The 12,678-nt window shown below is 37.5% G+C and overlaps 1 protein-coding gene across 1 annotated transcript in view; it reads right to left on the bottom strand.

The window, feature by feature from the left end:
- Window positions 1-466: 466 nt before the first annotated feature.
- Window positions 467-12,678, bottom strand: part of epas1b (endothelial PAS domain protein 1b) — an 87,915-nt gene continuing 75,703 nt past the window's right edge. Inside the window, exons 14-16 of the mRNA XM_022203604.2 lie at window positions 12,317-12,404; window positions 12,054-12,230; window positions 467-7,563 (exon numbers count right to left, since the gene is read on the bottom strand). Of these exons, the coding sequence (XP_022059296.2) occupies window positions 7,406-7,563; window positions 12,054-12,230; window positions 12,317-12,404 (423 nt within the window). The 3' untranslated portion in view covers window positions 467-7,405. The remainder of the gene's footprint in view (window positions 7,564-12,053; window positions 12,231-12,316; window positions 12,405-12,678) is intronic.

The raw sequence follows: 12,678 nt of genomic DNA, 5'->3' as shown, positions 1-12,678 counted from the left end.
TTGCATAGGGCATATACAGAAAAGGGATTTTAATTCAATATTATCCATTTTAAACTTAGGTTTGGTTAATTTTCCTCAGTTTGAAGACTGCCGGAAAGTTTTGCAGTTTCTTGCTTTGGAATACGTACTTTTACCATTTAAAAGACAATAAAACAAAACATACGTTTCTAACTCGCTGACAGGTTTTGCAGTATAAAAATAATTAACAGAAAGAACACAAATATTATGCATTTACACCAGGATAAAAACAACAGGTACACAAATATTGTGTCTCTAACAACTAATGGACAGAAATAAAGATCTTTCGGCTGTAATTCTGTCTCCGAATGTCACTGCAGAGTTTTTATTTCTAACAGAACAACACTTTAATTATGAATGAACCCTTCTCTGCTATTAATACTTTCGTCAAAACATCTCACTGATTTTTTTTAAAAAAAAGGAAAGACAGGCAGCTGACAAGAGAGGGTGAGATCAGTATGCTTTAATAAGATATCAGTGCAGAAACACAAACTTCTTATCAGGTTAAATTCCCCATATAGTAATAACAATGATAACAATATATTATAATGATAAGATCAATATGAATTTTTCGCATATTAAAAAAATCTGAATTAGCCGATATATCTGCTGTATGACATTGACAAAAAAAAAAAAAAAAAAACAGAATAAAAGTAGCTGAACATGGATCCCACAAAGAAAACAAAAACCCTGTTGTTACACAAGAAGAAACACAAAATGCTGATGCTGTCTTTAAAGAGAGCGGATCATTTTTAGTTCAACAACAAAAAAAAAGCCCTTCAAGCAGCACAGTGTGTTGAGCACTAGCACTGGTGAGAAGCCTTCTAGAGATAAATAGAGCCGAAGCCCCGCCTGGGTTTGGTTTAGCTTCTGATTGTTAGTGTTTTTAAAGGTCCAACAGCGGTTAACGCTTATAAAATGTGTGTAAAATAATCAGGTGGATCATTTTCCTCACTATTTTCTGTCTGAAGCTAGTGGAGCAGAAGCAAAATCAGAACAAAGGCGGGACTTCTCCTCCGTCTAGATTTTTATTTTAAAATCGACTTCCATATAGCCAACAGTTTCCACATACAGTTTGTTTCTTATGAGTCGTTAAAAAATCCTTCTGAGCTGCTGTTTTTCTTTAGTTTAAATTCAAAGCTTGTCCTTTAGCATCTTTGGTCCCCAAAAATGGAAGATTATTTCTATTTCATTTCTTAAATCGGCAATAAAAACAACTGTAATGATTTAAAAACATGCTTTCAACATGCAGTAAGGTGCTTATCTCAAAACCTCGCTTTCTATAAAGTTTAAAATCTTGAAATTAAAGCGATGTTATTGGATGATATTGGCTCATCAGTGATTAGGGTTAGGGTTTGGGACCCTCCACTATGTGCCGACATTAAAACTGTATTTTTTGATAGAATAAAATGCAGAAAAACCAAAAATGGTGTCATCGCATTGTTTGTCCATTGTTTACAGTGCAGCGCATGTAGCAGAGCACATGATGGTGCGGAGGCAAGCGGCATCTTAATGGGAAATTGCTAACTAGTCAATTTTCCCCTTGTAAAATAATTCTCTCTATATACATATAGTATGTTTAGGAATGCCTGCTAATAAATCTATCAGAATCTTCTACTACCTAGAAGTAAAGTTTATTTTGGACTTTACTTAAGACCCAATAAATAGGAATAACAAAATATTAAAGAACCTCCAGTTTTGTCAATCATAAAATTGCACTCTTGTCTAAAATTGAAAACAACAAAAAAAGATTTTTGCTAAATTAAAATGATCAGTTGAGTGGACAAGTGGAAACAATCTGTATCAGTGGGCAGACTGAGCAGAAAACGTCTCTCTTCACATATCACTCAACTAATTATTTGTTTTCATGCTTAAAACAATCATTGTTTTCAAGCTAATCGGTTCAAATAAATGGATCCCATTCAATCTGACTGTGAAGATTTAAGTATTTACATAGAAACAGAGCAGGAGGTGTTAAATTTAACTTTATCACCGTTTGCATAATTATATTTTTGAACATATACTTCTTGATGTGTAAGAAGACACATCATGTAATTAACTTTAATACAAATCATGGGTTAAATAGCTAATTTGACACTAAACTGAGAATTTTAAGTTCTGAAAATGAAACTACTTCAACTTAAGTTGGAAAAAAAAACTAAATAAACTGAATAAATAGAGGAAAGTTTATTTAATGTAGTCAATGGTGCAGTAAGATTGGTTTTCTTAGATTTCCCAATTAACTGAACATTTTTGCTTTGTGGTGAATTAAAGATTGAAGTTCAGATTTATAGTTCCACTTCTTGGCATTTTAAAGAGACTTTCATATGCTTTTAATTTAATTTCTTAAGCTTGAACTGTTAAAGGACATATACGCAGTTCTAACAACATTCAGCTTGTAACCTTCACGTAAGACAGCTTTTCTTGCAGCACTAGTGCCTGAAAACTCTCCAGTGTCCACGTTTAAATGTTGAGACGCTATTTATCAAAGCAAAAGAGAGCTCAACTTTCACTTGTACAGTCAAATCTTTATCGACTAATGCCTAAAAACCCACCAACGCCATTTGATGAGCTGGGCAACCCCTTTATTTAAAAACCCCGTCATCACCAGAAGATCTAAAAGCAGTTCTAAAGGGTTTCTACTGTATTTTGGCGGTTCTATTGGCATCTAAATACATGAGTGGAGGCTAGAAAGGAGCAGTTTACTACAAAACCTGAGGGGTTATTATTAAAAACACCCCAACCGTGACATTGTATCTCAGTTTTTCCAATTATTATAAGAAATAAATCAACTTTTACTGAAAAATATTGATGTCAAAGGGCTCTGGAGACAGAGTTTACATGCCCTTTTCAATTAAAGCTGTGAAAAAAGAAGAATGTGAACTATTTTTTCCACATAAGATACAATATCAGGTCAAGATTTATTCAATAATAACCTCCAGGAGGTAAAGGATGTCATCTACAGGTTGCGAGTAACAAACTGTGCCCTTGAAGGGTGAATTTAACAACTGTAAAATCACAATAAGGCACATTATACGGGTTAAAACGAGCTTTAAAGAAAACTTCAGCACAACTTAAGGCAAAGAACATCAAAATACAGTGTTAGTGGGTCCAAGAGACGTAATAAAAGTTCCAAAAATGACACATACATGGTCTATGAAGCACCATTGCTTTTATATATACGCAACTGGAAACCTATGTGATTAATTAATGCGGCGACTTCACCTTCTTTACAATATTCAAAATGCTACATATCTGAAAAGTGATATTTTACCTTGTAATCTGAACTTATGTCCTGTTATTTTTTTTTTAATTTTTAAAGCAAAGAACAACAAGAGTACTGGCCAGCCAACAGATTCAATACATACTTTAGGATAAAACTCTGGGAAAAAACAGGGCGGAAAACAAAAAACAGCCACCATAACACAGTAACAGCACGAGAGGAAAACAGCACTGCGAGTTGCAGTTAAAGAGGGGTAGGCGAGGACAAAGTACCAGGACACATAAACAGTAAAAACACTATCGACTAACATTAGTTCTGTCTTTTTAAATACATAACGTATATGTGTAAATAGCTCTAGGATTCATACTCAAAAGTGGTCACTGCACAGAGACAATTACCTCAAAAAGAAAAAAGAAATTGAGTGAGATTAAGGAAAATGCATTTGAGAATACAGGATGGTGACAATCGGACATCATGTGGGTGAAAATGACAGCTTGTAGTAAAATAATATTCAGTTTGAAAGCTTTCTAGTGTTGGCAGCCACTCTGTTTAGTGAAGGAAACCTGGCCTTGTCCTAAAAAAATACACAAAACTCCACTTTCAAGTTACTTCACAGGCTGCTGTGCTGCACTACATCTGCTATTTACACATGAACTGGAAAGTCTGGATGAGTTATTAATATTGCAGTGGTGTACACAGAACGGTTAGGGGGTGACAACTGGATCTTTTGCCCCAGTTAAAAACAAAAAGGGGCAACTGAGGCAGCTTGAATAAGTGTTCTTTGGGCCCAAAGCGGCGCTTAAATGGGCCGTCTGGGCAGCTCGAGTGCCCTCATGATCAGCCAGAAAGCTCCTCTGATCCCTCCTACAGCACTTCTGATTAACCCCAGTTGCCCCTGTGATTGGCTAAAAAACCCTCCAGCTGGCTTAAAATGTGACAAATCTCACATACTTCACATTACGACCTAATCATTCTGCAAACCCTTTTTATTCTACCGTTCCAGGCACATGCTGGTTTCTACTCATTTCTACGCTATACTAACCAAAAAAACATCATGAGATGGAAAAAAATGTAAGAAAACATGAAAAGATACTGATTTGCATGTCAAATCTTGTAACATGTAAGCTTCGATTCAAAACTTTTGCATGCACACTATATTATTTGTAAATTTGGGTGTCAGACTGATGATTGGATAAAACAGGCGATATGCAATAACGAGCTTCCTTCACTACTGTCCACAATTTTATTGCCAGATAAGATGAAAATACTCCTTAGTGGGATTTCTATAGCATTGTAACTTATTTTAAACAAGCAGTTAATTGAATTAAAAAAGGTTATACAGCATTTAGTGCAAAATTTTCACATTCATGTTAACCCTCTGAATTCATTTTGTACATATAAAGTTAAAAAAATAAAATAAAATTGAACTTCTGTGGTTATTTATGTTAGAAAAAACCTGCAGCTAACACAATCAGTAGACGTTAACAACACTGGAAACTAGAAAAGCACTCGGAAAGCGCAGACCTCCGCCAGGCCGTCTGTTTGTCTGTTTACAGCATAAGCATACAGCATTGAGTTATGCTGTTAACAGACAAACAGACAGACAAACAAACTCCAATGATTACGTAACCTCCTGGCGGAGGTAAAAATGGATTTTGTTTCCAGACTTATCTGCTGTGTTTCCACACAGCTTGTAGTTCAGCCAAAAAAGTCTGTGAACTTTTATTGATTGATTGTTTGTCACAGATGAGCCAATCATGACTTTCGGTTTGCACTGTGGAGCACAACATTTTTAGTTTTTCACAGAATTTAGTTAGTCTATACTGTTTATTTTTGGTAACATTTCAAACAAGATATGTAGAATACAGCGATTTTTCACAAAGCTGAGATTTGGTTAGTTTTACATGCCACAGATAAGTAGTTCAAGGACCTGGATAAAGTTCAAAATCTGATGATTCTGGCTTTGAGAAATTGTGTTATTTTGGTGATTTGTTCTGGCATTTAGAGGGTTAAACTGTACTATAATGCAAGAAAATATTTGACTTAATGTTCTCAATCTCAAAAGTCAGTTTAAGATTCTACCAATCGATTTTCACGCTTCATAAACGACTAAAAGTAAACCAAAGTCTGTCTGGAAATGCAGAAAAATGTAAAACCGTAAAGTTTGCTTTTGATAAAAACTGGCAAAACATGGGAATTTACGTTCGGTGGACTACAGGAGCCTTTAAGGGCACAAATCAAACCTTTCTCTGCCTCTCTCCTGGTTCTGTGCACACCACTGGTTGGCTTTCTGGTTTTCTGTATTGCGTGAAGTTTAATAATATAACCTCATATGAACTCTTTATAGTGTGCAAGTCACATTCCTCTGTGAAAGCTATTAATCAGGTGGATACAGGACAGCTTTTGTTACGATATAAGCTTTAGCTGAATGAAATAATTGCACGATAAGGAAAAAAAAAACCCTGTAGTCACACAAGCTATTTACCTGACCGAGAAAAACCAAAAACATGTTTAGACAAATTAAAGACAGATTTAAGAAGACAGAAATAAAACAACTTAATATTCAACTTATAGAGTACATGTCTTACAATATATGTGTATTACGGTGTCTCTGAGAAAGAGGCACGCACACAGAAAATAAAAGAATCTGGTAGGTTGAAGTTAAAATAAAGGAGAAATTAGGAACAAAGCAGTGTTGATATGGCAAAGTGTCTTCGATTTGGATTAAATAATGTGGAGGGGGAGGTTTGATAAAAGCTAAAATGACTCAATTCAGTAACAGAAGCAACGACTATAATAACTCAAAAATAACATACGCGTTTAAAATTGACCCAAACAGATGTTATGCTGTTGTGAACTGGCTTATGATGGGATGGATTCAGGATGTCTTTACTGTAAATGCGGACAAGGCTTGGAGCTGGGTATCATTTTACTGATTCTGATTCTGCCTATTGGTTCTCATCACATCCTGATTCTTAAACACAATGAACAAAAAGACAAATCTTTGTAATCTCAAAGAGACTTTCTATTTACAATATAGTGTTTTTATCACACAGTAAACATAAAAATATTCTCTATATCGCCACGTACAAGTTGTTTCGACTTGAGTCGGCTACACTCAGGTAGCATCATTCCAGTCTTTAAAAATGCTGCATTTTGTACGATAATTTATAACAAGATGATTAGGAATAGGAAATGTTTTTTGTCTATCACATGTGAATTAATGGTTTTATCCCTTTCTGATCTGTTTTAAAGAGGAAAAAATAACTTTCAAGTGATTACAAGCCCTATATAGCGTAAAAAAGAAGGTTAGTACTAATAATTAATCATAATGGCACCGTAATTACATGTAGCCTCACTTTAAAGTGCTCCAGTCCCACATATTGCACCACAACAATTTAAAAAAAACATAATCTTTGGGAATCGATAAGCAGAATCAGACTTTTTTTTGCAACACTCATTGGTTCCTATAATCATTAATTTTAAATGGCTACAATTCAGAACCAGTTTGTGATACCCAGCTCTGGCTTGAGGCTTTGACTGGAACTAGAAAAAGAGGGCTGTGTCTGCAGGTTGCTGGTCGCTTAAAGTGTCTCTGTAGGTCGTTTAGTTTCTTCTCCTCTGAGCTCTGTGGCTGAGCTAACAGAGGGAAGACTCGGGCTGGGATTTGAGCTGCATAGACTCCATGTCAGGTCTGCGGCAGTGACCTGTTCTGTATCTATTGGATTCCCGCCTTGCTAAGCAGGAACTGGCTGGTAGTCGGGGTGTATGGCTGTAGATGCTGGGGGCAGAGCTGGCCTTTAAGGCAGGTTGTATGATATAATCCCACACCACTAACACCCCTTTTACACCAAAGACCTGCCTGACCACAGTGCTGTCTGCCTGTGAGAGGCACCAAACCAGTGAAATCCCAGTGCCAAGACTCTTTAAAACAGGACATTTAATCTGTTTACTGTCCAGCATTGACCTTTTTCTTTTCTTTTAAACCCAGTGCGACCCACGTTAATCTGATATATGTTGGTCATCTATGCAGGGCAGCTCTGGCACACTGGCGGTAAACCTGGATCTGATTTAAGTCAAGAACTTGCAGCGGAAAAGGGGTGTAAGTGGCTTGACCCTGATATTTCAGCTTGTTTTTTATTATGACATGGGTGAGATAGAGAACTACAAGAGCATGGCCTGGTCCAGGGCTCTCAGCAGGTCACAGCCCTGGAGGAGGTGCAGGTTTCCCTGCAGCGGAACGTTCACCTCGCAGTCGTAACGGGTCAACTCCGGCAAACACGACGGCTCGAACGACGGGCCCAGCAAGCGACTCGCTATGCCTGGAAAAGACAGAAACGGAAAGAAAAGTCAGTATAAACATGGCAGGCTTGTAGATGACGACCTAACAGCTTCCATTTTTATCAAGAATGTTTAGTCTGCATAATAATTAAACAAAAAAAATGCACATTTTTTTCCCAGAACTGAAACTGCAAAGAAGGTGATTTGCATTGGAATCAGTTGAAGTATTCTCAGTGGACAGGCATGTTTGTTAACTTATTTGAAGTAGAATTGCAGTTTATTTCCACTTGGTGTGTCATGCCAACTTTACACTTTTCACCTCCCTTGCAGGGATTTGCAGAAATGAGGAGTCACACAAAACATTAGCATGAGAATGTAGCCTGAGCACTAAAAAAACAAGATGATTTGCATTAGAATCAGCTGAAACATTTTAAGTGGACAGGCAGGGTTGTTGACTTGTTTTAAGGACAATTACAGTTTATCTCAAGCTGGTGTGTCATGCTAACTTTGCATTTTTCACCTCTTACACCTTTGTGTTTGGTTGATGCTACAGGTACGGACCCGTACCATCTGTACTAGAGGTACGGACAGTTAAGGTCAGTGAAGAGCTGGCGCCGGTTAACTATTTGCTGCACATTACAGGCAGTTTATATGAATGACTTTGACGGCGAACATTGTATAATTTAACCAAAAATACACCGTCTCCTCTCACACTTTAGACAATGCAGTTTTTACGCTTTTAGACGCCGTGTCTAAATTGTTTGAAGTCCAGTTCCTATTAATTAGTTTACCGCATTCAGTGGTGGAAGCGGCTGACGAACTCCATTGCAAATGTTCCCATTTAATTTCGGACGCTAATTTACAAGATAAAGTTAAGGATGTCGAATATGAAACAAACACTCGTGAATGGTGAGGAGCAGCTCTTTAATTCGGCATGAATTAAAAAAAACCACAAACTCGATTTACTGTGATATTGTGAGATTTGTTTGTGGTTATGTAACTTAGCCATTCAACAGAGTCCGCTAACATTAAAGTGACTGACGTGCAGTGTCTGTGTTGACAGACGTAGAAAATACGTCAGGGTTTTGTTTAGGTTGTTAATATGTAATAGTCTGTCGCTACTTTTGAAGGTAAAAAAATACTTGTAGTTTGCTGGCTGTTAGTTCCGCCATTTGTTTTGTTTGCTGTTTGTGCTTTATTAGAACAGGGTCACGTGAATAAAAAGTTTTGCTATTTTTAATAGTAGTGCCGATTTCAACCCCCAAATCGCTGTCCGTGAAAAAGTCAGATAATGATATTTATAAGACATTATGCATGATAGAAAAGAGAACAGCAGATGACTGACATGACAGGCTCGGCACGCAGATTCACCTCGAATCACGGAAGCGCCTTCATCACTCGGATTACCAAGACGGCTCATTAATATTTATGTCCGTCGGATTACCAGCCAATCACAAAGCGCGTTCATCAGCCGACTCATTAATATTCATATACGTCTCATTAATATTTATAGAAAGGGAAAGTGCCGTATCCGTAGGCCACAGGCTACGGGTACGGGTCCGTATCTGTAGACACTACCTTTGTGTTTAGCATGAGGATGTAGCATGAGCACAAGAAACATTTTCTTACAACAAAAACAAAGTGATTTGCATGAGAATCAGCTCACATATTTTTGGGGGAACAGGCAGGTTTTTTGACTTGTTTAAAGGACAAGTTATTTCAACCCGGCGTGTCATGCTAACTTTGCACTCTTAACCTGTGTTGTACATAACTGCAAAATTGTGGTGTCGCAAGAAACAGTTTGGTTTAGCACGAGAATTTAGCATTAAAATGGAAACAAGAATATTTGCATAACAGTCGACTGAAGTATTCATAGTGGACAGGCAGGCCTGGTAACTTGTTTTAAGGAGAACTGCAGTTTATTTCAACCTGGTGTGTCATACTAACTTTGCACTTTTCACATCCCTTGCAGAGATTTACACAAATGAGGAGTCACCCAAAACATTAGCATGAGAATGTAGCATGAGGACTAAAGCACTTTTTCTTTCAACTAAAGCAAGCTGATTTACATTGGAATCAGCTGAAATGATTCCAATCACTCATTCATTCCACTGGTTCTGAGTAGGATACAAACTTCAACAGCATTGCCATTGATCGGCATCCATCAGCAGCACCGATCTGAACAGAGGACTATGAGTAAGTCATAATTTCTTTTGTACGTAATGTTACAGTACATAGGCATAGTCAGCTAACGTTAGCTGCTGCTGTTATTACTCGGCCAAGGTGTGGTGGAGATATGTGAGGATCAGTGTAGCTTGTCTGTGACTCTGTTGGTCTGTGAATCTGTCTGTCCGTGTGCAACTTTACTCAAAAATTTAAATTTTGGCATTGATGCGGCTTATAGTGTGAGCCACAGCTTTATTAAAGATTTCCCATTGCCAGATACAGCAGCCTGCACAGCGAACTCGGTGTCTGCTACCCGCTGAAGATCACATGATTGGGATCCTACGACAAAATGACTGTGATTTATCAGTTGGAAATCATACAAGGAACAAATGATTAAACTGTGGGGTGTTTCTGAGTCCCATCAGTTCCCGCCGCAATGTAGCAAACCCTAGCCAGACACGTTACGTTCAGCCGTCAGCCTTATTTGAACACAAAATCATCTTTCTGTCCTTCCCTCATTTCTTCACTGTAAAACCTTGTTCCCGCTATCTGCTTATAAGTTTAAACACATCCTTTAATAGACAGCAACAGCATGGAACTGTTTTCTGTCATCTTTATGTGAATTTTCGGACTTTTTGGCAGCGTCTTCGTCATGTCAAGAAACCGCTTCTTAGACAACACTTCCTGTGCCACTGGAATGGTGACAAAATAAAAGCCTGCAATATTAAAAGTACGTCTTCAAAATAAAAGCATAAAAGGAACGGTTATTTTAACACTAGCAAAACAAAGCCTTACCAAAAGTGATGAACTGATCAACACACCTTCATAAGTGTAATTTACACGCAGTTTCGTATCCATACATAACATGCACATGCATAACACATGCATGTGCTCAGCACAAGGTAATTTTTTATTAAAGATTTCATCAATTGTAAATGGTATGTCAACTCAGCAGCCTTGGTGGAGTACTGCACTCTCTGAGTGCTTTTGTAGTTTCAATTTGCAGACCATGAAGAGAAAGTCAACAGACATCTCTTCTCACTTCAAGAAGAAAATTAGCACAGGAGGAGAGAGAGCCGATTGCTGAGCAGCAGAGGCACAGTGATGAGGAGACGGAGGAAGGAAGGGAGGAAATTAACTCAAAATGTTAACTGTATATACATATTTGTAAATATTTTAAGATTGATTTTGATTTTGTTTTGCATTAAGGTAATGCGTTTTATATGCGCTGTTTTAAATAATGAATGTTTTTTATTGACCAAGGACTACAGATGGAAATTAGCTTGAAGCTAAATCTGGTGCAACCATCTTTTTAATGTAACTGCACGCTGTCCTTTTACAAATAAACTTGAAACTAAACTAAACTGTACTGTTATTAGTCTATGCACATTAGGTCATTAGTAACATTAAATATAACATAGGACAACAAGTTTATTAATAGGTGCTTCCTCAAGTCTTTTTGATAGTTTTCTGCTAGCCTACATACTACAGTATAATAAAAAGACAGTAATAATAGTACTAGTAAAATAAAATTCCTGAAATTATGACTTTTTAGTTTTGATGTGCCACCCCAAGATTTTAAGTGGCCCCACCTGGCCACCCCTATGAAACATTTCTGCAGGCGCCACTGCCACTCTTGCCTCTTTGTTTAAGACATCGGCAGAAATGAGAAGTCATACTAAAAATTCTATGCTTAGCATGAGAATTTGGCATTAAAAAACATTTTCTTGTCACAAAAACTGGAAACAAGTTGATTTGCATTGGGATCATTTGAAGTATTCTCAGTGGACAGGCAAGTTTGTTCAGTTATTTTAAGTATGCTCTACATGTGGTGCTGAGAGAGTCTATTATTGCCTACAGTGACTGTATCGTCTGCATATCTGATCTTCTGAATTACAGTGGTCACATTTAAAAAAATCTTTGTTTAGCATGAGAATTTAGAATTTAGTTACATTGCAATCTTTAATTGGCTGCTATATCCCCCTGTGTTTTTGAATTTGAGTGGAATTGTGCAGGTAGCAGACATGTATGCTTAGTAAGAATAGCTTAACTGTCCTTTCTGCTTTCTCAAACTGGGGGAAGCCGACTGCAACCAGTTGTAAGCAAATGCACCACCAATGGACAACTACGTCATACAAGCAGACTTCAAAGAAACTAAAATCTCTCCTAAATGGGAAATATGCAGATTGAAATAAACCAGAAGTCCCTTAATCACCCAATTACAGACTTGACGTAGATTTGGAGCAGCAGAATAGTTCTGTAAATGCAGCAGAAACCTGTTCCTCAGCCATTTCTACAGTCTTATTAGTGAAGTTTCTAGGGAGTTAAACACATGATTGTGCTCATTAAGGTCATTTGAACTCACCCTCTGTCTTGCTAGAAGGCAGCATGTTATAGTCTGTGTAGTTGTAGCTCTTTTGGGAGAAGGGTTTTTCATTTGCACCGCTTATCCCATTTCCTTGGTACTGAGTCTTCCTGTGTTGTTGCAGAGGGCTGAAACATGAAGACATGTTGCCAGGCATCATCCTGCCCATCCCTGACTCTGAGAGGAGACAGTAGAAGGTTAAAGGTACAGTTAAAGTTGACGCGAAGAGATATGAATGTGGTTTTTCATAAGTATAAACTCACCTGTCAGAGATCCTGCGCTGAGTGAGCGATCCATACAGGGGTCAGGCCTCATCTTCTTCCATATGGCATCTGACGGCGTACTTTCACCCTGGAAAAAACGCACACGGCTTTCTTAGGATTCAAATAATTTTAAAAAACATAAATTTATTGTGGCTACATGATTAAAGACACAAGACTGTGCTAAACGAGTCTTGATTTTAATTGTGCAGCCATGAAAATAAAAGCTTCTTTCTGTATCCAGGTCACAGAACTCTATTTTCATTCATTAGCTAATTATATTACGACAAACACCAGTATGAATATGGAAAGACAGCTCGAGTCTTAAAGTAGTTGACAATCCTCATCCAAAAAGTATGAAACAT

The sequence above is a fragment of the Acanthochromis polyacanthus genome, chromosome 15 (genome assembly GCF_021347895.1).
Source record: "Acanthochromis polyacanthus isolate Apoly-LR-REF ecotype Palm Island chromosome 15, KAUST_Apoly_ChrSc, whole genome shotgun sequence".
NCBI lineage: Eukaryota > Metazoa > Chordata > Actinopteri > Pomacentridae > Acanthochromis > Acanthochromis polyacanthus.
The sequence above is the reverse complement of the archived record's forward strand: the minus strand, read 5'-3'. Positions and strand labels throughout refer to the sequence as shown.